The sequence below is a fragment of the Saccostrea cucullata genome, unplaced genomic scaffold (assembly GCF_032062105.1).
Source record: "Saccostrea cucullata isolate Sc308-1 unplaced genomic scaffold, CSIRO_AGI_Scuc_v1 ctg3633, whole genome shotgun sequence".
Lineage (NCBI taxonomy): Eukaryota > Metazoa > Mollusca > Bivalvia > Ostreida > Ostreidae > Saccostrea > Saccostrea cuccullata.
The window spans coordinates 11,355-36,588 of record NW_026931962.1 but is presented as its reverse complement, the minus strand read 5'-3'; the positions used below and the strand labels follow the sequence as shown (position 1 = coordinate 36,588).

The following is a 25,234-nucleotide window of genomic DNA, read 5'->3' as shown; positions in this document are numbered from 1 at the left end:
ATTATACATGTATAGTCTACTGTCCTCATCTTATTGTTAAAATATTCAAAAATAAATGTACATGTATATCACTTAGTCTGTTGAAATTAATAAATACTATTAGTGGCAAACATATTTGAATGGGATGATAAAATGAATTGAAGTGGAATTTTTTTTCTCATTTGAGTGGAAAGTTTGGGTGCTTCTTATTTAACTTTAATAGCTACATAATGACATACCCATTTCTTTAGTTACAAGAAAGAAATATTCATTGTAATGCATTATTAGCAAAATGGAGATGTTAGAAAAGAGAGTTAGCGGACCAGCCTCTGCAAAACATATATGCAAAGAATATGCACATGATTATGAATTATCATGTTTACTATGTGTAGATAACAAACAGTATTCCAGCTCAAAAGTCCATTTAACATTACGAAATAAGACTGGAGCAAACAATGAACCTTCAATAACATCAGAGGTGGAATCAGGTGCCATGGAAGAGTGAGCATCCCCTGCCAACTGGTCACACCCGCTGTGTGCTAATTCTTGTCATGATTGGGAAATAATGGAAAAAATATGTGGACAACTCACTGTGTAAATAATGGCCTAACAATCAATATGAAAAAAGCTAGTCAGTCAGCATTTGAATAAATGATGAATTGTATTCATTTTGCTGACAAGCTCATTGTATAAACAATAAAACTTACGAAATGATGACCCAAACACATGTATTGGTCAAACACTGTCACATAAACATTCTGTGTTAATAAATAAATGTAGACTGTCGATTTGGCTATTATGTTTTTGGAATACCTGTGCTACAGATATTCAAATAAACTTTTTAGGGAATAACTCTTATTTTTCAATTTCATGATGTGATCAATCGATTGGCTTGCATGATAATTTAAATAAATAAATGCCGAAGGCATTTATGCATAAAATTATCATGCAAGCCAATTAATTGATCATCATGATGTTCAAATCGAAAATTCTGACGGTTATTCCTTGTATTAATACATGGTATTGATTCCGCCAATCCATGTGCTAGAAGCCCTGCTTCTTAACTCTATTCGTCCCGCCTTGCACATGATTTTTTTTAACCGCAGCAATCGATGAACTGGTACATTGATGGAGAAATAAAGTACATTAACTATTTGTAATTTTATCTTGAACAAAGATATTGGAAATGTAAATATTTGACTGTTGTTTTCCTTTCTAAAGAAATAGGTATGTCCTTATATGATGATATACATTCTAAAGACGGCTCAAAACATTTCATTCAAATGGAATTTTACCACTTCAATGCACTTTATTGTAATTCATTGAAAATAAAAGGAATTTTTTTTTTAATATTCTGAATCAAAGAACCACTGAAGAACCACTGGACAAGAAAAGGTAAAACTTCCTGAAAAAGTGTGGTGCAAGTGGATTCTAAGTTTTCAAATCATGCACCCCCCTGAGTAGGCATAAAAAATTGATTTTTGGCCTCTGAGTGAGATGTTGGACTGGTCAATGAGATGTTAGACCGCTTACATCACAGAACGGGCAGAGCTTAATCTCATTTTCATTCCTTGGTGTTCAACAGTGACGGACTTGAGGCTACATCATGGAAGATTTATGTCAAAAAATGAAATATTAAAATGACAGATATATAACAAAACATTTATTGACAGCAGACCGAGTTCTCAGGCAAAATGTGTTTTGTCCACCCTCAAACCAAACTGTCTGCCTTCAGCAAAACAGCCTCAGGCAGACAGTTAGGTTCTTGGGTCTGACAAATTCATATTGCCCTTGAACTCGGTCAATAAATGTGTATTATTACATGTACAGTATTTCAAAAATGTTAAAAAATAACTCATTGTGAGTTTTTTCAAAGTGTTTACTTCAGAACAAGCAAATAATTACTCTATCAGCAGTATTTTTCTTTTGTTACAGAAACATTCCTATGACATGAGACTGGGCCTGGTCTTTAACCATGACTCTGTCCTGAGTAGTGACCTGTCCATCAGTAAGGCCGTGTACACCGCTCTACAGACCCTGGGGAATAACCACGCCAAAAGTCTCATCACCAAACTCATCAAGGAGGAAAATGTCGCTGACCTCAAATTTGGAGTCAAGAAAATACAAGATCTGGAAGTCCATGTAATTAAATGCAATCATATATTCCCCCTATTTTCATTACCTATTGATCAGAAAAAGTCCCTGTTTCACCCATGATGAAGTGAATGCATCGTTTTTGGCATGAATTATGAAAGATGGATGATTTTTTTTATTTATTTAGGGAATGGATATGGATGCCTATATGAAGGCTCTAGAGAAACAAACCACAGACTTCCTGAACCATCATAGCATCTTTGTCAGAACAGTTCTTGGCTGGGGGGAAAGTGATAGAGGACTCATTGCAAATGGAAAGGTAAACTATTTTATTTTCATTTATAAATATTTGTATTTGTAGGTAACTGAATTTTAAATTGGCAAATTTCGTATTCTATATTCGAAGAGTATAGTAATGGGTTTGTAATCTTTTACTTTGTAATCTAATATATATGTAGTTTATACCCATGAGCTTAAAAAAGGATTTTTCATTTAAAATTAAAAATTGTAAAAGTTAAATTTTTTCATTACTTTGCAAAATATTGTTACTGTATAATATATAAAGGCTCAGAAATGTGAATGGGGTGGAATCAATCTACATATTGTATCCAAGTTGGACAGAATCTAAATACATGCATTTACATATAATATTATTACATGTATTACCAAAAATGGTAGAGTTGGCATTGTAATTTTTTTCAGGTGTGTGGACCTTTAGATGAAGCCGAGAGTTTTACCTCAGAGGATGTGGACTTGCTGACTAAAGTGGAATATCAGAATGTGGCTAGGAGTATCAAGACTCAGATGATGCTGATGAAAATTGATGGCAACAGGTGAGAGTTGCTGGTGAAAAAATTAAAGGGAAGGGGGCAGGGCATTGTTTTAGAGAAAAAGAGAGGGGGATGGTGGTGTTGGGTGGATGGAAATGAGTTAAAGATGGTTGAGTTAATGGTTCAGCCTTTCAGGGGTAACTGATCTCAGTTTTGGTAATTTTATTGTTTTCTATTTCTACCATGCATGGATGAATTAAATTTTGCTGAAGAGTGAAAATTAGGAAAATCAATTCTATAAATGATATTTATTGATCACAATTAATTTGATATCAAATTCTTAGGGTTGCACAAGCTATCTCCTGAAATCAAGGACATGTATTTTTTTTTTTGGTTAAATTTTGATATGGGGGTCAATTTATTATAGTATTTTGTTTTGTTTAACAGAGGAAGTGAACTTATCATGAAAATTTCCTCACTGCTTTCATCTAAAACCTCCAACACAGAGAGAAAGGACTTATCTGGCCTGAGGGATCAGCATAGGTGAGAGAACCATGAATTGTAATGATTCCTAAAAATCTTCTATTACCTGAAAAATGGAGAGTAGATCAAAGCAATTTCATTACACTTCTTTAAAGAAGTAGTAATACATCCTATAAGATACTAGACTTGTTCTTTTCTTCTTACAGTGCAGTAAAGCTACCTGCCAATCCAGACTCACCGGCTTATCAAATTGAGGCTGTCCTTGACCCTGTGTCACAGGAAGCTCAAAAGATTACACCTATGATCAAGGTCAGTTTTAATAACAAAAAAAAAATCTGAATCTCACAGACTGTTTTTATCACTGGATTGTATTTTGCTGACAAAGTTGAATTTAACTTATATACATTTTTTTTATAAATATTTAATTATTTCATCAAAATTGTAGGTGCTGAGAGAAGTGGCTAATGTTGATGTGAAAATTTACATGAACTGTAGAGATAAAATTTCTGAGATGCCTGTAAAAACGTGGGTATTTATTAAAATAGTGCATACCCAACTTTTCAATTTCTATAATACTTTAAGATTATTCTGTACATGAACATATACACAATATGTCAATTTTCCTGTTGAATCAAGATTTAATTCAGTAGTTTGGGAGTTATCTCTCTTACAATGTGTTCTTTTAATTAACATTTTACACATGTTACAGCCATTTCATTATTCATTTCACAGTTACTATCGTTATGTACTGGAACCAGACTTGGCCTTTAAGCCTGATGGAAGTTTGACCTCTGGTCCAGTGGCCAAATTCACAGATCTCCCCCAGAAATCAATTCTGACCATGGGGGTCAACCCCCCAGAGAGCTGGCTGGTGGAGTCGGTAAAAGCTGCCCATGATCTGGACAATTTGTTACTAGAGGAGGTAGGGGTTATTGCGTTTGCTGAATTTGTTATTTAAATTCAAAAACGTTAGAAAAGACACAAATATTATATCAATTAATATGAACTATTTATTTAGAACATAAAATATGAAATATAATATTTTCAGGTTTAAATTTAGATATTTTCCTTTAAAAAATATTGAACAATGTAATAAAAATTTCACTATTTCACTGTTCACTATAACATTCGTTAAAAATCCTTTATACAATATTACAATAATAAGAAATACCTTTCAACAATAATAGATTGTCACCCTTAACGGCTGCCGTACCTCTCTCTATCTAGCACAAGAACCCGTATGTTATACAAACGTATCTAGGTAACTAGGTCATAGCAATACCTACATATTTACAATACACAACTTGTATCATTAAAACGGTAATAAAAATACGATAATATTTATTTTAAATACATAACATTACTACAAGAAAACAGTACTCGAGTCAAAGTACAGGATAAATACGAAATTCTTTATACAAATCATGTTAGATCGGGATCGGGATTGCAGTATAAAAACATGTGATTTCCCGGTAAAGTCAAAACACCTTTCTTCACAGTTTTGGATACAAGTTGCAGTTTTCCACAATAATAGACGTAATCATATGAATAGAGGTAATTAAGTATGTAAAAAACGAATATGATTAACATCGAAATTAATAAACGTAATATGCATTTATACAGTAATCATGCATCAATACCAGTTCGAATTTCCTCGACATGTCACAACAAAGTATGAGACAAGAAATATCGCACATTGTAAACATGACAACGCAATTAACATTTCACATTTATCACACTTTCCCCCGCTTGGACTACATTTCGTCCTCGAAATGTGAACAAAAACATATATACAAAATCTATCTCATGTTATGTGACAGCTAGACTCTAGCTCAAATATCATTGTAGGATAAAAAAGTATTTTTAAAGAAAAATCTACATTCGTAGTGTACAAACATCATAAACTACATAAAAAAAAATCCTCACACATAGTCATAGTGGATATGTAGCTTATTTACTTCATTTCATCTTTTACCTTTTCAACCCAGCTGGGCGTTTCAGCGCACACAAACGGCTTAAGTCTGTCATGATGTATGACCTCTGTTTTATGTTTATTTCTTATTTTGTAAACCACTGGACCAAATTTTTCCGTTATCAGATAGGGGCCGGCCCATGGGGATTCAAATTTCTTGTGATTTGGTTTCAATTTATACACAAGGCTTCCTATGGGCATGGTATTCTCACTGATGCGAGTGTCATAGTCTCTCTTTTGCCTCTCTGCTTGACTTTGTAAATTTTTCCGGGCTACGTGATAAAGTTGCTCCATCTTCTCTCTCAGGTTTTCAGCATACTGGTCGGCGGTGTTTTTGTCATGGTCATTAGGCAAGGGATATAGGATACCGATCGGAGTATTGACCTCCCTACCAAACATTAGCATCTTTGGGGAATATCCAGTACTTGGATGAGGTGTGCTTCTGTATGCTGCCATCAGAATGCTGAGATATTTATCCCATTCATGAATGTTAGTTTCGATAAAGCTTTTAATCATCTTCCCTAAAGTTTGATTGAACCTTTCAATCAGGCCATTAGAACTGGGTCTGTATGGGGTTGATCTAGTCTTTTTGATTTGGAGAAGGGAACAGACTTCTTTAAACAGATCACTTTCGAAATTAGATCCTTGATCCGTATGGATTTCCAATGGAGTTCCATAGCGTACAATAAATTCATGTACTAATTTTGAGGCAACAGTTTCTGCATTTTGGTTTGGAATAGGGTAAGCTTCCATCCATCTCGTGAAGTGGTCTCCTATAACGAGTATGAATTTGTTCTGTTTTTTCGATCTGGGTAAAGGTCCTATCACATCTATGCCTATCCTATCGAAGGGATAGCCAACGCGATAATCACATAATTTTGCCCTTGGGGTCTTGTTGAGTTTCTTCCATCTACTACAAGCTGGACATTGTCTAACATGGCTTTTTATGTCCTCTCCCATCCTGTACCAGTAGAAATAGTTCTGTACTTTCTGAATTGTTTTTTTTTACACCTTGGTGGGCGGAGAATAGGTCATCATGGCACATTTGAAGGATACTTTGCCTTAGCACTCTTGGAACTAAGAGTTGTTGAACCTCTCTTTGATCTGTAACAACTAATTTTCTGTAAAGAATTCCTTCCTGCGCAGTAATAGATCTCCAGTTCAGCCAAAAGTTCCGAACAGCTGGGCTAAATTGAGATACTTCATCCCGAGATGGTAGTTTCTTTTGTTCTAACCACTGATGAAGAATCTTTAGATCTGAATCTTGTTTCTGAAAGTCTATCATTTCTGTTGGTGTAAATTGCTGCATCCAGTTGCACGTTTGGTTCAGATTGATAACTCTTGTACTGAGAGAATTTCCATTTTTGCTGAGGTCAGTCACATTATCAATGTTTTCCTTGAAGTCCTGCCATTGTTCATTCGAGTTTTGACATTCCATACACTGTGGTTCTGTGTCATCATGAGAGCATTTTTCTGGAAGTCGAGACAACGAATCTGCATTCAGGTGTTTCTTGCCTTCTCGATGTTCTATTTTAAAGTGATACTGTGATAAAACCTCCAACCAGCGAGCTAATTGTCCTTGGGGGTCCTTAAAGTTGAAAATCCATCTCAAAGAACTATGGTCAGTTCTCAGGAGAAACTTCCTTCCAAGTAAATAATGTCGAAACTGGTTGATGAAGGTAACCACTGCTAGTAACTCTCGTCGTGTTACATTATAGCATTTTTGATGTTTATCGAGTTTCTTTGAGGCATATGCTATAACTTTTTCTTTGCCTTCTTTCATTTGCGACAGTACTGCTCCAATCCCATTATCCAAAGCATCTGTGTCTAATACAAAAGTTTCCGTAGAAGATGGGTATGATAATACTGGAGCATCACATAATGCTGCTTTCAGAGTATGGAAGGCTTCTTCACATTCTGGCGACCAAATGAATTTCTTGTCCTTCTGTGTCAAGCTGCTGAGTGGTGCTGCTATATCACTGAATTTGTATATGAACTGTCGGTAATAATTGCAGAGTCCAAGAAACTGTTGTATTTGTTTCACATTTTGTGGAGTCTTCCAATTTTTAATGGATTCCGTAATCTTGGGGTTTGGTTTAATGCCCTCTTTCCCGACAATATGTCCTAGGTATAGTACTTCTGACTGGAAAAGTTCGCACTTCGAAGGTTTTAGTTTAAGACCTGCAGCTTGGAGTCTTTGAAGAACCTCATTCAACTGTTTAAAATGATCTTCCATATTCTGGCTAAAGATAATGATGTCATCCAGATATATCAATAGGTGTTTCCACTGCATTCCTCTGAAGATTAATTCCATGCATCTTTGGAAAGTACTTGGTGCTGAACATAGACCAAAAGGCATCTTTGTATATTCAAAGAGTCCGTATTTCGTGATAAAAGCTGATTTTTCTCTGTCTTTTTCCTCCAGGACAATCTGCCAATATCCACTTTGTAGGTCCATTGTAGAAAAGATTGAGGCACCTGCTAGACAATCTAGACACATGTCAATACGTGGTAGAGGATAGGCATCTTTACGGGTGCAGTCATTGAGTTTTCTGTAGTCAATGCACCAGCGGACTGTTCCATCTTTTTTGCGAACTAATACCACTGGTGAGGCCCAAGCAGATTTGGAAGGTTTAATAATTCCATTACGTAGCTGTTCTTTTAAGTAGGTTTCTTCCTCTGCCTCAAATCCTTGAGGAGTCCTTCTAAGTGGTTGTCTGATGGGAGCTGATCCTGCCGTATCTATCTTATGAGTAATGACAGAACAGGTACCAACATCTGTTTTGTTTTGAGCGAAAGCGTCCTTGTTAGTTTACAGTATCTGTGCCAGTTTGATCTTGTCTTCACTGCAATGAATATTCCCACAACTTTTTTCATACAAGTCTTTCAAATACTCGGGCAGCTGAGGAACATCGGCCTTGCTCCGCAGCAACCGTAGCACTGTATTTCCCGTATCATTCCAGTCAGTTGGAATTCTTGGGTGTTCACTATTGCCATCCACTGTCAGCTCATGCAATTTATTGCACTTATGCTTCACCATATCAGGCATTAAGGGGTATCCACAAGAATCTAGGATCTCGGTACATTCTTGAACTGGATGTAATTCTCCTAAAAGTTGGTTTTTCTTCAGTTTTATAGGAAATTTGGAGGTGTTAACAACTCTCACTGGAATCTTTGACCTGAAAGGGTTGACTAGACAGCGGGCCACAATTACCTCTTGTGAATCTTCAAACACTGGTTCTATTGCAGAAAAACAGGTGTCAATCAACTCAGGATTTTCACTTTTTCCAATTACCAATGCCTCAGAAGAAGGGGGTATGGTGATGGTCTCATCAACATGTAACCTTGAAACTTGATCCTGTTTGCGATCCACATAACATTCCACCCACTTGCCTTGAATTTCCAAACCACGTCGCGTATTAATGGTTACATCATGTTGATCTAGGAAGTCGCAACCAAGTAATAGGTCATCTGCTATTGGAGCCACATACATTTCCCATGCATAGTTTTCCTCTCCTATTTCCATTTTGACTTCCGTTATTCCACTTGTCCACATTTTCCTACCCGCCTCTGCTACCACTAAGCTTCTTGGAGCTTGTCGCAACTGCGGACATTTCTCAACAGGAATTTCATGAAACCTTCTCTCACTAATCACTGTCACCTCTGCTCCAGTGTCTACCACAGCATTCATCCTAATGCCCTCAATGGTAACGGGAGCTCGGATAGTTACGGCATGTACCCTATCAATGACAACCTCACTTTCCTCTGCTGCAGTATTAAGTATACAAGGTTCCTTCACCTGTTCAAAACTTCCTTCCATCGTGGTTTGTGGATTTGCTTTGATCACCGTGGATTCCTTCTCCTTTTGATTGATAATGGGGTTTTTCTCCATTTTACTCATTTCCACTTTTCCTAGTAGGGCTGATGTTTGGCCGACAACCTCAGCCCCTTCTAGTTTAAAGATTTTTTATTTTCTTCTGTACATGTAGGGTGAGGAAATGACCTCGCTTGGTTAGATCCACCCTTCGTCTGTGTCTGATAATTGTTCACCTTCTTCGTGGTTGACTTGAATTCTTTTTTATCCTTTGACAAGGGACATGTTTTCCTGGTGTGCCCTTCCTCACCACAGCCATAACATACAAAGGGTTGTTTGGACAAACTGTTTGTTGTTTTTTGGTCAACATAGTTCTTCATGTCTTTTTGTATATCACGCATGGTGCTGTTGATGGATTCTGTTAATTCCCGTCCAAATTGGCACAGTCTGTCCTCTGTGATGAACGGTTTATTGCCAACTCTTTTGACTTCTGGAGTATTATATTCTTCCTCCACAGCTATTTGTCTGAGATGTTGTTTAGCTCTAATACCATTTTTGCATGAGAAATGCCAAGAGAGCAGATTTACAGCCTCCTGTAAGGTTTGTGGACGTTTAGTTAAGACATCATATGCAATAGATTGATCGTTGATTCCATTTAGCATGTGCTCGATGCTTAAACTTTTATAAATTTCAGTATTTTGCATTCCAGGGTATGCTTTGCTCATCTTAGCTTCAATCCTAGTAGAGTACTCTTGGAAGGATTCACCAGCCGTCTTCTTGATTTGCTGAAGTTCTCTTCTATGCGTTTCCGGTAGTGTATGGTCACCAAATCTTCTGTTCATCGATTCTATTAGGTACAACCATTCTGATCGGACTTCATGAGAAAGTTGTGTTACGAAGGTTAGAGCTTCGTCCTTTAAGCAGAAGATGATTTCTTCCCTCCTCCTCTCAATTGTCCATTTATATCTGTCTGCCAACATCTCAAACTGAAGCAGGAAAGACTTCCAGTCTCCCTTCCCATTAAATATTGGGAGTCTTGGTTTTGGTTCCTCGCATCCACTCATGTTGGAGTTTGTACTTCCACTTTCATTGGGAATAGGCCAGCTAGGCTGAGGATAAGTACTCCAACCTGGATGATTAGTTGTGGTTTGAGGGGTCCATCGCATTTGATGATTTCCCTGGTTTGGTTGGATTACATTTGATGGATATGTAGCATTTTGGGCATAACCACTGTGTCCTTGAGAATATCCACTATAGCCTTGAGGATGAGTGTAACGACCTAGATTGGGATACAAACCATTCTGACTTGACTGTTTACTGCTGGCTATCTTCAATGCTTCCTCCAATTCTCCTATTTTGCGTCTCAGACTCTCTACCTCACCTTGATTTTCATTCCTGCATTCTTCATTGTCAATGCCCATCATGCTTGGAATCCTTGGGCTGTGCACTGGGGAACACACATTTTCCACCACAGAAGATGATTGAACACCTTGATTCACAAACTCTACATCCCTATTTTCCCCCACTTTAAAACTAGGAGAACCTAATTTTCTATTTCTTAACATCATCTTTCTAACTTAATTTTTTCAAACAATACTTTTTTTTTTTCTCAAAAAACAATAAAATAAATACAAAAAATTATTTAAATTTAAATTTTCCCACCGCTGCCACCAATTATTGCGTTTGCTGAATTTGTTATTTAAATTCAAAAACGTTAGAAAAGACACAAATATTATATCAATAAATATGAACTATTTATTTAGAACATAAAATATGAAATATAATATTTTCAGGTTTAAATTTAGATATTTTCCTTTAAAAAATATTGAACAATGTAATAAAAATTTCACTATTTCACTGTTCACTATAACATTCGTTAAAAATCCTTTCTACAATATTACAATAATAAAAAATACCTTTCAACAATAATAGATTGTCACCCTTAACGGCTGCCGTACCTCTCTCTATCTAGCACAAGAACCCGTATGTTATACAAACGTATCTAGGTAACTAGGTCATAGCAATACCTACATATTTACAATACACAACTTGTATCATTAAAACGGTAATAAAAATACGATAATATTTATTTTAAATACATAACATTACTACAAGAAAACAGTACTCGAGTCAAAGTACAGGATAAATACGAAATTCTTTATACAAATCATGTTAGATCGGGATCGGGATTGCAGTATAAAAACATGTGATTTCCCGGTAAAGTCAAAACACCTTTCTTCACAGTTTTGGATACAAGTTGCAGTTTTCCACAATAATAGACGTAATCATATGAATAGAGGTAATTAAGTATGTAAAAAACGAATATGATTAACATCGAAATTAATAAACGTAATATGCATTTATACAGTAATCATGCATCAATACCAGTTCGAATTTCCTCGACATGTCACAACAAAGTATGAGACAAGAAATATCGCACATTGTAAACATGACAACGCAATTAACATTTCACATTTATCACAGGGGTCTCATTATGAAAGTCAATCTGAGACATTTTTGGGGAGTAGTCATTGTGTAAAATGAAAGGAGGTATTTTTGGGAGTAGTCATTGTATAATTATGATATTTCATTTTCTTTGCAGGTTGAGAGTGGCGTTACTGCAGAATTTGCTCTCGAATATATCTTGATAGAAGGTATAGTGATTAGCTTTCAGTGGAATTTATATTTCAAAATGATACAAAAGAATTTGCCAGCAATTTGCATACATAGATAGATATATTTTCCTTAGACCTAGTATAATATCCTTATAATTATCAGTTTAAATCATGTCATCCTTATGACGCTTTTTGAAAACCTTTATCTGATTGATATGTAATCTTATTGTCGAGTTACATTCAAGGTCATGGAAAATAAGACTTGTTCAGTGATTTCATTATTTTTCTTGATATCTCTGTTTCTGTCACAGGTCACTGTTCGGACACCACCTCAGGACAGCCTCCCAGGGGATTACAGTTTACTCTGGGCACCAATGCCTCCAATCCTCTAGTGGACACCATAGTTATGGCTAATCTGGTAACTGACTATATCCCCCCTTCTTTACTTCTATTGTAGAACTGCCCATTTTTAGAAGTTTTATTTCCTTTATGAAAGAAAGATTATTATTATTTGAAGAAAATTTTTTGAACTTTCCTACCTGTGAAAATTTTGTATCTGAAGCATTAAAGTACATTTTAAACTTCATTCATCAAACATCTGCATATTAAATGCATTTCTTTCTTTGAAGCAGATTTTTATCCTAATATTTGTTTATGATGGTATTCTAATTTGAAAGAACACAAATAATGATTAATTTAGAATTCTTTAATTCTTTTTTCTTGGCTAGGGTTACTTTCAACTCAAGGCCAATCCAGGGGTTTGGTTTCTGCAGCTTAGAGAGGGGAGGTCCAAAGACATCTACAACATAGTAGGGTAAATACTTACATTTGTTCCTCATCTGGGTTTTGAATACATAACAAATCCAAGACACATCAAAAGATCTCAAATTTACAAGAACGATTCATGAAATGGAAGGAAAATACATGTACATTTGAACTTCAGTTTGTTGAACACTGACATTTTGAATACTATGCTTATATGTTGAAGTGATTTGGAAGTACCAAACCCCATCATATTCTCGGAGTATTTTACCTGGATTTTTCAAATCCTTGGATATCTCGACATTTTTTTCAGTCCCATTGAGTTTGAGATGACAAGATTTGGCTGTTTCTAGGAATGTTTTTGAGTATACAAAAAAAATTGAGTAGATAACATACTGTAAAATCATACATTTTCTTGGGGTCAAATTTTCGAGGTTTGAGGAAGAAATACTGGTTTGAGAGGATTTGAATTCGTGGTTGGAAAATGTTTTGTAGCAATGCATATAAAATTTTACATTTCATGGTGGTCATAAATTCGTGGGTCTCTCAATACCTCGAAAAAAAATGAAAATGAAATGAAAACAATGAAAATTAAACCCCCACTAAAATTAGTGATTTCACAGTACATGTAATTATTTATTTTTTCATTTAACAGACATGAAATGACAGATACACCTGCAGGTTCTGATGATGTGGTTGTTGCTATAAATAGCTTCAAGAGTAAAATTATTCGCGTCAAGGTAAATCAAGTCAAAGTAGTCAGAATGACACATTCTTTCATAATCTTAACAACAAGATTGATTTGTCACTTAGAATGATTTTTAAATAAATTTATGTACAGTCATGGTCACGATAAATAATATGGCATACTTTGTAATCTCAAAAAATGAAAGATCATTATTCTAGTCCATACAATGTATTAATTGTGGTCATTGCTAGTTTGAGCTGAACATTTGTTAAACTGTGGATTTTGATAGAGATATGTACGCATCCTTATAGCTGATAGTGTAAATTCTGATTTCTAATTATCTTAAAATTTATTTTAGGTTGAGAAGAAGAAGGATAAAATAATGGAACAGTTGTTGAAGGATGAAGATGATGACAAAAGTATCTGGGACTCTATATCTAGGTATAAGAAATCTCAAATTCTTGTTTATCTACCTTACTTAACATGGCCAATTTCAAAATTCTAAAATAATGTTTGTTTGACCTCCTCCAACTTAGGGTGAAAAAATCTGGGTCGGTAGGTAGTTGAAGAAAGATTTCTCAGAAAATTTCAATTTGAAATTGAATTGTATTGAAGGCTTTTAGCTAGGTAATGTAAGATGATTCATATTCAGGTCTCTTCTAAAGACTCTGTATTCTTTCATTTTATTAAATTGTGTATCTGAATATACAGTCAAGTTGTATGATATTTTGCATTCCTATAGTTGAATACAATAACCTATCTTCCATTTTCAGTTCATTCAAACCAAAAGAAGAAACTGAAGGAAAAGTTTTAAATATTTTCTCCCTGGCCTCTGGTCACATGTATGAGAGACTTATGAGGTACAGTAATAATGTTATTAAATGCAGTTATTAGCCATTAGAGAATGTGTGTTCTCTGTTCAAGGGTTTTACATATATAATTTTATAAAAGTCAGAAATGTTCCGATTATAACTTTGAGTATTTTATATCTTGAAACTGTGAATTATTTGTTTTCCTCTGTCATTTTCAGAATTATGATGTTGAGTGTCTTAAAACACACAAAATCCCAAGTGAAGTTTTGGTTTTTGAAAAATTACCTGTCACCTTCTTTTAAGGTAGTATAATACAATCAGAAGTGGTGATAAGTTTTTGAAAAGAAGCTTACAAACTCTACTTACAGTTTTGCTTGTGTGACAACTTGTATAATGTACATGTTCTTGAATTTTTTTCCTTCAGGATTTTATACCAAAAATGGCAAAAGAATATGGCTTTGAATATGAACTGGTTCAGTATAAATGGCCAAGATGGTTAAATCAGCAAAAAGAAAAGCAAAGAGTTATGTGGGGGTAGGTCATAAGCAATTAGATATTTTTGTGTTTTAAACATTTTGTGTACATTTTTAATAAAATTTCCATGTGTCCATATGTATTCATAGGAAGTGATAGATTTCATTGGAGGATGTATTGTCATATATATACTTTAATTAAAGCAATAACTTCAAGCATAATTAAACAAAAAAACTTTAAACAAATCTTGCGATTTCATACTTTCCAGATTTTGTTGAACTTAAGCATGAAATTCTTCAATTTGCAGATACAAAATCTTGTTCTTAGATGTGTTATTCCCCTTGGATGTGAAGAAAATTATATTTGTTGATGCAGATCAGGCAAGTGCTATTATGACTTTCACACATGTTTATTATTTCATTAAAGGAAAAAGACCTATTTTTTATTGCGTGATTTTCCCCTTCAGGTTGTAAGGACAGATTTACAAGAATTAAACGACCTTGACCTTGAGGGTGCCCCCTATGGCTACACACCTTTCTGTTCCAGCAGGAGGGAAATGGATGGATTCAGGTAAATCTAGGGCATTTGTGCTCTATGTTTCATATCAAATTGTATTTCGTACTTTAACAAAAAAATGATGATTTTCATTTGTGATTTTCATAAAATTTTGCAAATTATGTGTTTTTACTTAAAATCCACTGAAAGTTGATTAGATTTACAGTATATAAAGTATACATTGTCTGTCAGAGTACATGTATAAATGAATGCATTTTGTTTTACTGTTTATAGATTCTGGAGATCAGGATATTGGGCCAGTCATTTAGCTGGAAGAGAATATCACATTAGGTAAGCTAAATCTGAAATCTGATGAATAACTGGACAATACACATAAAAATAGCATTGCAATGCTTTGAATCTTGTATTTATTCAAGATAGACCTATTTAATCTTTTCAAAGTGTATTTAGATCCAGTAGTAAAAAAGAAATTAAACTTCTGTAAGCTATTTTGATGCACATACTGTATCAGTAATGATTCATATCATTTAGAGAGAGGGCTAAAATAGGCTTTGTCTGCTGCCCAAACCCATTCACTTTTATTTGTGAATAAAATTTTGTATAAATAAAATAATGGTTCATATAAAATATATTTGTTTTTGTAATTTACATAAGTTACACTTATTTTTTTATGCTATATATACATGTAAAATATTTCTTTAAACAATTTTTCACTAGTGCCTTATATGTAGTGGATCTTAAGAAGTTTCGTCGTATAGCCGCTGGGGATCGTCTCAGAGGTCAATATCAGGGACTTTCTCAAGATCCAAACAGTCTGTCAAACTTAGACCAGGATCTGCCTAACAACATGATCCACCAGGTGGCGATAAAATCACTGCCTCAAGACTGGTTGTGGTGCGAAACATGGTGTAGTGATGAGTCAAAGAAGACGGCCAAAACTATAGACCTGGTGAGGCATTGAACTTCATTGTGCATAAAAGTAATAAATATAGATAAAGCATAGAAGTATAAATAAAATACATTAGAACAAAGTAATAGTACATTCTTAGACATCTAGGTATATGGATCAAATTTCAAGGTTTATATCAAGTGAAGATCTTAGTGAAGATCTTATCTGAGAGATTGAAGGTCAAGTGTATATTTGCCAGGGAAGGACTCTGGTACAGCAATGGGCATTGTTTTCAAAATCACACATGTGTGTGGTTACTGTAAAACACTTTTTATTCGTGAGAACTTTATTTTCGCGTAATTACGCGAGGCGGTATGCTCGTGAAAATTTCATTCTGGCGTACAATAGAATTCCTTAAGATTAATTAAAGCAATGACTACAATTCGTGAAAATTTTGTCTCGCTAAAGAAGAGTCAATGACTATTTCGCGAAAATAAGGGTGTCGCGAAAATAAGGTGATCTACAGTATATTGTTCAAGCAAACAGTGTGATCTTCATTTGAATAAAAACTAGAGGTACTGTGAGCAATGAGCTCACTAAATGATACCCCCCGCCTCCCATAATGTCGATGTTTTGCTATTGTTTTACGGTAATGTAAATGTGTAAAGAGGAATAACTCGTCTTATCAAATGTTATCCAGAAGCTTCTATAGATGACGCCATAGGATATAAATATAGAATATAATGGCAATGTTCATGTTTTGCTATGGGAAACCTAAAATACCTGTCGAATAAAAAAGTAAAATAGGAGGTGCACAATGGCAATATGTAATAAAGATTCTGTAAAAGTTTCATTAAATTTCATTCAGTAGTATAAGAGGAGTTACGGATAAGAGATGGGTACCCCAAAGCTTAACAGACGGACGGACGTACAGACGGACGGAATTAACGATTACTATATACCCTCCCGCTTTTCAAGCGGGGGGTATAATAAATGTTTATATGTTTATTTACAAAAATTGTAAACAAGGATTTATCAGCCATCCCCCTTTGATTGAAAAGTATTGTCAAATAACTTAATTTTGGTGCTATTTAATTTTTCAGTGCAATAACCCTCTGACAAAAGAACCAAAGTTAAAAGCAGCATTGCGTATATTACCAGAGTGGAAAGAATACGACTATGAAGTCAAAGTTTTGTGGGATAAAGTGTATAAGACAAACACACGAAAGCAAGTAGAGTACGAACCACCAAATATAGACGAAAAGAAAATAGGTAAGTCTGTTATACATGTATTTCTATTTAGTGAAAAAGTGTTACGGACAGAATTTTTATTTAAGAGCTTTACTGTCGGGTAATATCCAAAGGTATAATAGTCTTTACCATTTTAACCATGGGCTTACTCAACATGGTATCAATAAATGTACTTGTGTAGGGTACCTTGTTTGAAATATAGAGAAATAAAAAATATTTATTAAGTGTGAAATGAATTGAATTGTTCTGTTCAAATGTGTTCATATATTGTACAAAACATATCTTAAAAAGAATACCTTGGCCAGCTGGTAAATTTTATATGCTGTATATGTAGTGGGGTTCAATTTAGTCCATATATAAAAATGAACATCTTTTCTCGTGTTTAGAATTAGTTATCACACAAAGCAAAAATGCTAATAAAGTGTTGAGTCAGTATTACTATAATTCTTTAAAAAATGTATTTTTTATACCCCCCGCTTGAAAAGCGGGAGGGTATATAGTAATCGTTAATTCCGTCCGTCCGTCCGTCCGTCTGTACGTCCGTCCGTCTGTCTGTCCGTCCGTCTGTTACGCTTTGGGGTACCCATCTCTTATCCGTAACTCCTCTCATACCACTGAATGAAATTTAATGAAACTTTCACAGAATCTTTATTACATATTGCCATTGTGCACCTCCTATTTTACTTTTTGATCCGACACATATTTTGGGTTTCCCGGCCACAGGAAAACATGGACTTTTTCACCAGTTATAAGCATATGGGAGGCGGGGGGTATTAATTAGTGAGCTCATCGCTCACAGTACCTCTAGTTTTTGAAAGAAAGAAAAATGAATTAGATTAGTTTTATTTATTACATACTTAGTAATAAATACAGGATTTTTAGCTCACCTCAACGAAGTTGGGGGGAGCTTATGTGATACCCTCGGCGTCGGCGTTGGCGTCCCGGATTAAGGTTAAGTTTTTTGGAGCAGTTTTTAGCTCACCTGAGCCGAAGGCTCAAGTGAGCTTTTCTGATCACATTTTGTCCGGCGTCCGTCTGTCCGTCTAGCTGTCCGTCTGTCTAGCTGTCTGTCTGTCTGTCTGTCTGTAAACTTTTCACATTTTCGACTTCTTCTCAAGAACCACTGGGCCAATTTCAACCAAACTTGCCACAAAGTATCCTTGGGTGAAGGGAATTCAAGTTTGTTCAAATGAAGGGCCACACCCTCATTCAAGGGGAGATAATTGGGAATTAATGAAAATTTGGTGGCATATTTTAAAAATCTTCTTCTCAAGAACCACTGTGCCAGGAAAGATGAAACTTATGGGGAAACATCCTCAGGTAGTGTAAATTCAAATTTGTTCAAATCATGACCCCTGGGGGTAGGGCGGGGCCAAAATGGCCGACCAAAGTTTTACATAGAAATATATAGGAAAATTCTTTAAAAATCTTCTTGTCAAGAATGACAAAGCCATAATTCATCATATTTATATGGGAGCATGCTCAGGTAGTGTAGATTCAAATTTGTTCAAATCATGACCTCCGGGGGTAGGGCGGGGCCAAAATGGCCGACCAAAGTTTTACATAGAAATATATAGGAAAATTCTTTAAAAATCTTCTTTTCAAGAATGACAAAGCCATAATTCATCATATTTATATGGGAGCATGCTCAGGTAGTGTAGATTCAATTTTCTTCAAATCATGACCTCCGGGGATAGGGCGGGGCCAAAATGGCCGACCAAAGTTTTACATAGAAATATATAGGAAAATTCTTTAAAAATCTTCTTCTCAAGAATGACAAAGCCATAATTCATCATATTTATATGGAAGCATGCTCAGGTAGTGTAGATTCAAGTTTGTTCAAATCATGACCCCCGTGGGTAGGGCGGGGCCAAAATGGCCGACCAAAGTTTTACATAGAAATATATAGGAAAATTCTTTAAAAATCTTCTTCTCAAGAATGACAAAGCCATAATTCATCATATTTATATGGAAGCAAGTTCAGGTAGTGTAGATTCAAGTTTGTTCAAATCATGACCCCCGGGGGTAGGGCGGGGCCAAAATGCCCGACTAAACTTTTACATAGAAATATATAGTAAAATTCTTTAAAAATCTTCTTGTCAAGAATGACAAAGCCATAATTCATCATATTATATGGGAGCATGCTCAGGTAGTGTAGATTCAAGTTTGTTCAAATCATGACCCCCGGGGGTAGGGCGGGGCCAAAATGGCCGACAAAAGTTTTACATAGAAATATATAGTAAAATTCTTTAAAAATCTTCTTCTCAAGAATGACAAAGCCATAATTCGTCATATTTATATGGAAGAATGCTCAGGTAGTGTAGATTCAAGTTTGTTCAAATCATGACCCCCGGGGGTAGGGCGGGGCCAAAATGGCCGACCAAAGTTTTACATAGAAATATATAGGAAAATTCTTTAAAAATCTTCTTCTCAAGAATGACAAAGCCATAATTCATCATATTTATATGGAAGCAAGTTCAGGTAGTGTAGATTCAAATTTGTTCAAATCATGACCCCCGGGGGTAGGGCGGGGCCAAAATGGCCGACCAAAGTTTTACATAGAAATATATAGTAAAATTCTTTAAAAATCTTCTTCTCAAGAATGACAAAGCCATAATTCATCATATTTATATGGAAGCAAGTTCAGGTAGTGTAGATATAAGTTTGTTCAAATCATGACCCCCAGGGGTAGGGCGGGGCCAAAATGGCCGACCAGTTTTACATAGAAATATATAGGAAAATTCTTTAAAAATCTCAAGAATGACAAAGCCCATCTTCCCAAGTCAAGAGTTTTTGATCCGCTCCGCTACACATAAACCCTTGACAGAATAGGCTAAGTATGACGGGGTTAGAAATGCGTTCTCTGATTGGCCTCATGCGAGTCTGCATGAACCAATCAAAATCATTGTTTTATTTAAACTAAAACTAAATTGTAAACAAAAAACAAGCCAGTTTTAGTCCCAAGGATAACGTCTTTATCATTAAATAGCCCAGTTAAAGGTTAGTCTCAGCTTTTTAGTTGAATTATATTGAATGTATTACCAACTTCCAATATTATCTCGAATTCTCTGTGGAATTCGTTTACTCTGATTGGCCAATAGCAGAGGTCAGTAGAGTTCAATATATGTCATCTCACTAGATGGCGTGACAGTAAACCCCATCAAACTTGGTCTATTCAGTCAAGGGTTTATGGGGAGCGAAGCGGATCAGAAACTCTTGACTTGGGAAGATGGACAAAGCCATAATTCATCATATTTATATGGAAGCATTCTCAAGTAGTGTAGATTCAAATTTGTTCAAATCATGACCCCCAGGGGTAGGGCGGGACCAAAATGGCCGACCAAATTTTTTAAAGATATGCATATTAAAATTCTTTAAAAATCATTTTCTAAAAATAGCAAATCCATGATTGGTCATGGGACTACTTTTGGATTTAAACTTTACAATAAAAAGCCATTTTCTACTTTTTCTACCCTTAGTGCTCATGTGAGCGATGTGGCCCATGGGCCTCTTGTCTTTTTAAGTACTTCTATGTCCTATATTGATTAGACATGCATGGAAGATGTTTCTAATGTGTTTCATTGTACCAGTCAAAGTTTCAGATGCTGCAATTTCAGCAAAGGAATGACCAGGTTAATGTTTTTGGTGCAGGTTAACATTTTTGGTGCAGTTTTTGGTGTAGGTCTCATTTCCGAGTAACTAAAAGCCCTATGTTGACAAAACTTACATGGATGGTACATCTTAGGATGCATACTACCAGACTTGCTTCGGATGCTGAATCTGACCTACATTTTCCGGTTGAGTGAACAGGTTAAAGTTTTTGGTGCAGGTTTCATTTCGAAGATACTATGAGCCCTATAATGACCAAACTTGCATGGATGGTACATCTAAGGATGCATTCTACTAGACTTGCTTCGGATGCTGAATCTGACCTACATTTTCCGGTTGAGTGAACAGGTTAAAGTTTTTTGTGCAGGTTTCATTTCCAAGGTACTATGAACCCTATAATGACCAAACTTGCATGGATGGTACATCTTAGGATTCATACTACCAGATTTGCTTCGGATGCTGAATCTGACCTACATTTTCCGGTTGAGTGAACAGGTTAAAGTTTTTGGTGCAGGTTTCATTTCCAAGTTACTATGAGACATATAATGACCAAACTTGCATGGATGGTACATCTGAGGATGCATATTACAAGACTTGCTTCGGATGCTGAATCTGACCTACATTTTCCGGTTGAGTGAACAGGTTAAAATTTTTGGTGCAGGTTTCATTTCCAAGGTACTATGAACCCTATAATGACTAAACTTGCCTGGATGGTACATCTTAGGATGCATACTACCGGACTTGCTTCGGATGCTGAATCTGACCTACATTTTCCGGTTGAGTAAACAGGTTAAAGTTTATGGTGCAGGATTCATTTCCAAGTAACTTTGAGCCCTATAATGACCAAACTTGCATGGATGGTACATCTAAGGGTGCATTCTACTAGGCTGGCTTCAGAAGCTGAATCTGACCTACATTTTCCGGATTAGTGAAAAGGTTAGTTTTTTATACAGGTTTCATTTCCAAGTAACTTTGAGCTCTATGTTGAACAAACTTGCATGGATGATACATCTTAGGATGCACACTAATGGACTTGCTTTTAAATGCTGAATTCAACATACATTTTCCAGATAATAGACCTCTTAAAAGTTATGGGTGCAGGTCTATCACCAAGAAACTATAAGGCTTATATAAACCAAAGTTGCACAAATGATGCATCAAGGGATGAAAACTCTCAATCTTGCTTCAGATGCTGGATTTTAATTACATTTTCATGATGAAGAACTAGTTGTAAGTTTTTATATAGGTCTATTCCAAAGTATCAAAATTGCATAAATTTTGCATTTTTGGATGTAGTACACTTTTTGTTGGTTAATTGTGTGACTTAATTTGCCTTACTTAAAGACAACATTCATTGAGGTGAGCTCTGTAATCTCTGATTGCCTATGTTTGCATATGCGATATGGCTGATGTCACAATAGCCCTATCAACCCTGCAGGGCTGATATGGATTTGCGGGGCTGATATAGGTTATCAGCTCTGCAGGGCTGATACAAATCAATATCACACCTCTATTAAATTAAACCTCAAAAAACAGTACTTGTGATCATACACATATTTGGGGGGTTACATAATTCTCTTAATTTTAACTTTTTGAATGTAATGATAATCTAACTGATAAATAATAGATTATTCTAAAATTACGGATTGAGGACATCTGAAATAGGAGTACATGCAGAAACAAACCGAAAATGTATGAGACAATAGACTGTGTACATTTAAGAAGTCCGTGCATGATTATTTACTTATTTTTTTCTCAATTTAATGTGTTCTGTATTTTATTACTAAGTATGTAATAAATATAATAAAACATACCCTTTTCCACATCACATCCTGTATCAGCCCTCGACCAATATCAGCCCTCGGGCCTTCGGCCCTCTGGCTGATATTGGTGTCTCGGGCTGATACAGGATGTGATGTGGAAAAGGGTATGTATTATTCTCTATATATTATGATAAATAATATTTTGATTTTTTTTCTTTACAGGTTCTAAATTACATTTACATGATGAATTATAACATTGGTACAGCATTAGTGATCTTAATTCCTCGTTACTACACAGATCACATCAGGACCAAACTTGACGAGATATTGAAGCAGCAGCAGTCCTCATAATCATATAATTAGGCATGTCTTGGATAAAAAAAATTAAATCATGCATTTAAAGTTAACTTTATCATTACGAAAAGCCAATAAGTATACTATAAATTATTTTATTTATGCGATAAGGAATTTAAGGTTCATTTACCCTCTGATAAGAGAGATAACTCTTAGTGGAAATAATGACTATTATTCCCATTAAAAATTGCCAAGTTTATACATGTAAGAGGGCAATTTCTATTAAAATTAGCACCACAATGTATGCAGAAATTGTCATCATTTCAATTGTAATTGAAACTTTTTTTTGTGAAAATTATTTTCATTCAAACAAATTTTGTTTAAATGAACATAGGGATGATGAACTTTTTTTAGGGCTGAGCAATGTCATATTGTCTCATTGGGAATATTGTATAAATGGGTTCGTGTTTGTGATGTGACAATTCCATTTTGCAAATGTTTAAGAGAATTTAAAAAAAAAATGTATTGAAAGAATAAATGAGTGAGTGAAATTTGTGTGAAAAATATTGAGGGATACATGTGAATGAATTAGTTTGGTGATTGTAGTGAAATATACACCTTCTGTTTTTTTTTCAACATCTTGTTATAGATATCAGTCGTCATTATTTTTTTTATAGTGCTTCATCAAAAGGTATTATCACTTACAAAATACATGTATGTGAAAATTGTGGTTTATGGTATAATAATAAATATATGTTATGTATACGGTGCTTTGCAAAAATTGTGACAGACTTAGTTGTTCAAACACACACTTTCATTTTTGTTGGGACACAGTGGAGTTACTTATTAAATAAGAGGTAACTTGTTTTCCCCTGTTTTGCATACTTTTAAAAAAGGAATAATGCAAGTTTACAGTCTATATGTGTGTGTTAATTATAGTGTATAATTTTCCAGAAACAGTGAAACTTGTCTGATCCTGATGTTGTATGTTCTGAAATCTTGCCTAGTACAATTAATTTAAACTTAAAGTTCCTTTCTATAAATTTGGTTGTTTAAAATGTTGCCAAAATGGGAATATAGTCTACATGGAATCTGACTGATTTCTTTGCAAGCAGTTAGGATTAGACAATTTTAACTATGTTTTTAAATACAAATAATACATTTTGAAGTGTAATAATTGATATGATGTATTTGAAACACTGAAGAAATTTGAAACCACTTTGCCAAATACTTCGTCAAATTATTCTGAAATGAAAGATTGCTTTGGGCATTTTTCATTTGGTTATACTTTAAAAAAGAATTGCCCATGTTTCATATCATGATGACAATTCAGGTATATTTACATTGGAGCAAACTTATGTGATGAGTACTTTAATAATTATCAAAGAATGGATTTAGAGTAGTCAGTACTTAGATAGTTAATGCCATAATGATTGAAAGATTTCAGTGGCTGAAAGTTTGATTTTATCCATTCCTCTCATTAACCCAAACTGTCAATAGAAAAAAAGAATCATTTTTTTTCTCTTTTTAACTAAAAACAAAATTTTTCATTTAACATTTGTATTTAAAATTTTATGATTTCGTTTCCTTGAACATTTCCATTTTAGGACATTTTCTACTATATCGTATGGTCTTTGTTCTGCATCTTGTTGCAATCCCAAGCACTCAGTTGTGTATGTTTGAGTTTGTTTAATCATGTTTTGTCTGTGACAATGTGTAAAGACTGGATCTTCTGTGATGACAGTTAATAAATATTATTTTGTAAATTAAACTAAAGGATTTTGATTTTTAGAAGTTTCTTCTCCCATAGTCATAAACTCATAAATAGATCATGTTGGTGATATTTATACCTACCCGGTAAATATTTTGTGGAGAAATGGGGGAGGATCATAGATTTTCACAATCTAATTAAAATTAGAACTTTGATCCACTCCAGTTAGATCTGTGTAGCGATGTAACTGTAGCGGATCAAAGATCTAATTTTAATTAGATTGTATCACTTTATACATGCACCTTTGAACAAATTTACCTGAACTTCTACTTGTACTATTATATACCATTAATTACTTTTATCATTAAGGGATGGCCATTTAAAATATACTGAGAGAAGGGGGGCTTGCAGAATTTGACAGCAAATAATCTGTACTGAGAATTTGTCTTCCACTGGGAAAAAAAGGAAAACACTGTAACACTGACTGGTGGAACCTACCCCCAACCCACTCCAACGAAATGAAGCTTGAGCCGATTTTTTTTTCTTTTTATGCCCCCCTTCGAAGAAGGGAGGGCATATTGCTTTGCTGCTGTCTGTCGGTCGGTCGGTCGGTCTGTCTGTCGGTCCATTTAGTTTCCGTACTTTTCTTCATAACCGTTGAACATACTGAAATGAAATTTGGTATACAGGTATATCAGATGAATATCTAGCTCAAGTTCTGTTTTGGGTACGATCGCA

The 25,234-nt window shown here is 34.9% G+C and overlaps 1 protein-coding gene across 1 annotated transcript; it reads left to right on the top strand.

Moving 5' to 3' along the window:
* The first annotated feature begins 1,673 nt into the window (after positions 1-1,673).
* Positions 1,674-24,570, top strand: LOC134234115 (UDP-glucose:glycoprotein glucosyltransferase 1-like). Its single transcript, XM_062716174.1, has 22 exons — positions 1,674-1,748; positions 1,915-2,121; positions 2,261-2,392; positions 2,776-2,906; positions 3,291-3,386; positions 3,533-3,635; positions 3,772-3,851; positions 4,059-4,248; positions 11,715-11,766; positions 12,039-12,145; positions 12,456-12,541; positions 13,145-13,229; positions 13,536-13,618; positions 13,951-14,037; positions 14,208-14,292; positions 14,414-14,523; positions 14,771-14,843; positions 14,930-15,033; positions 15,253-15,309; positions 15,697-15,928; positions 16,972-17,140; positions 22,714-24,570. Exons 1-22 carry the CDS (start codon positions 1,674-1,676, stop codon positions 22,743-22,745), a joined length of 2,376 nt encoding a protein of 791 aa, XP_062572158.1. The 3' UTR covers positions 22,746-24,570.
* The last annotated feature ends 664 nt before the right edge of the window (positions 24,571-25,234 follow it).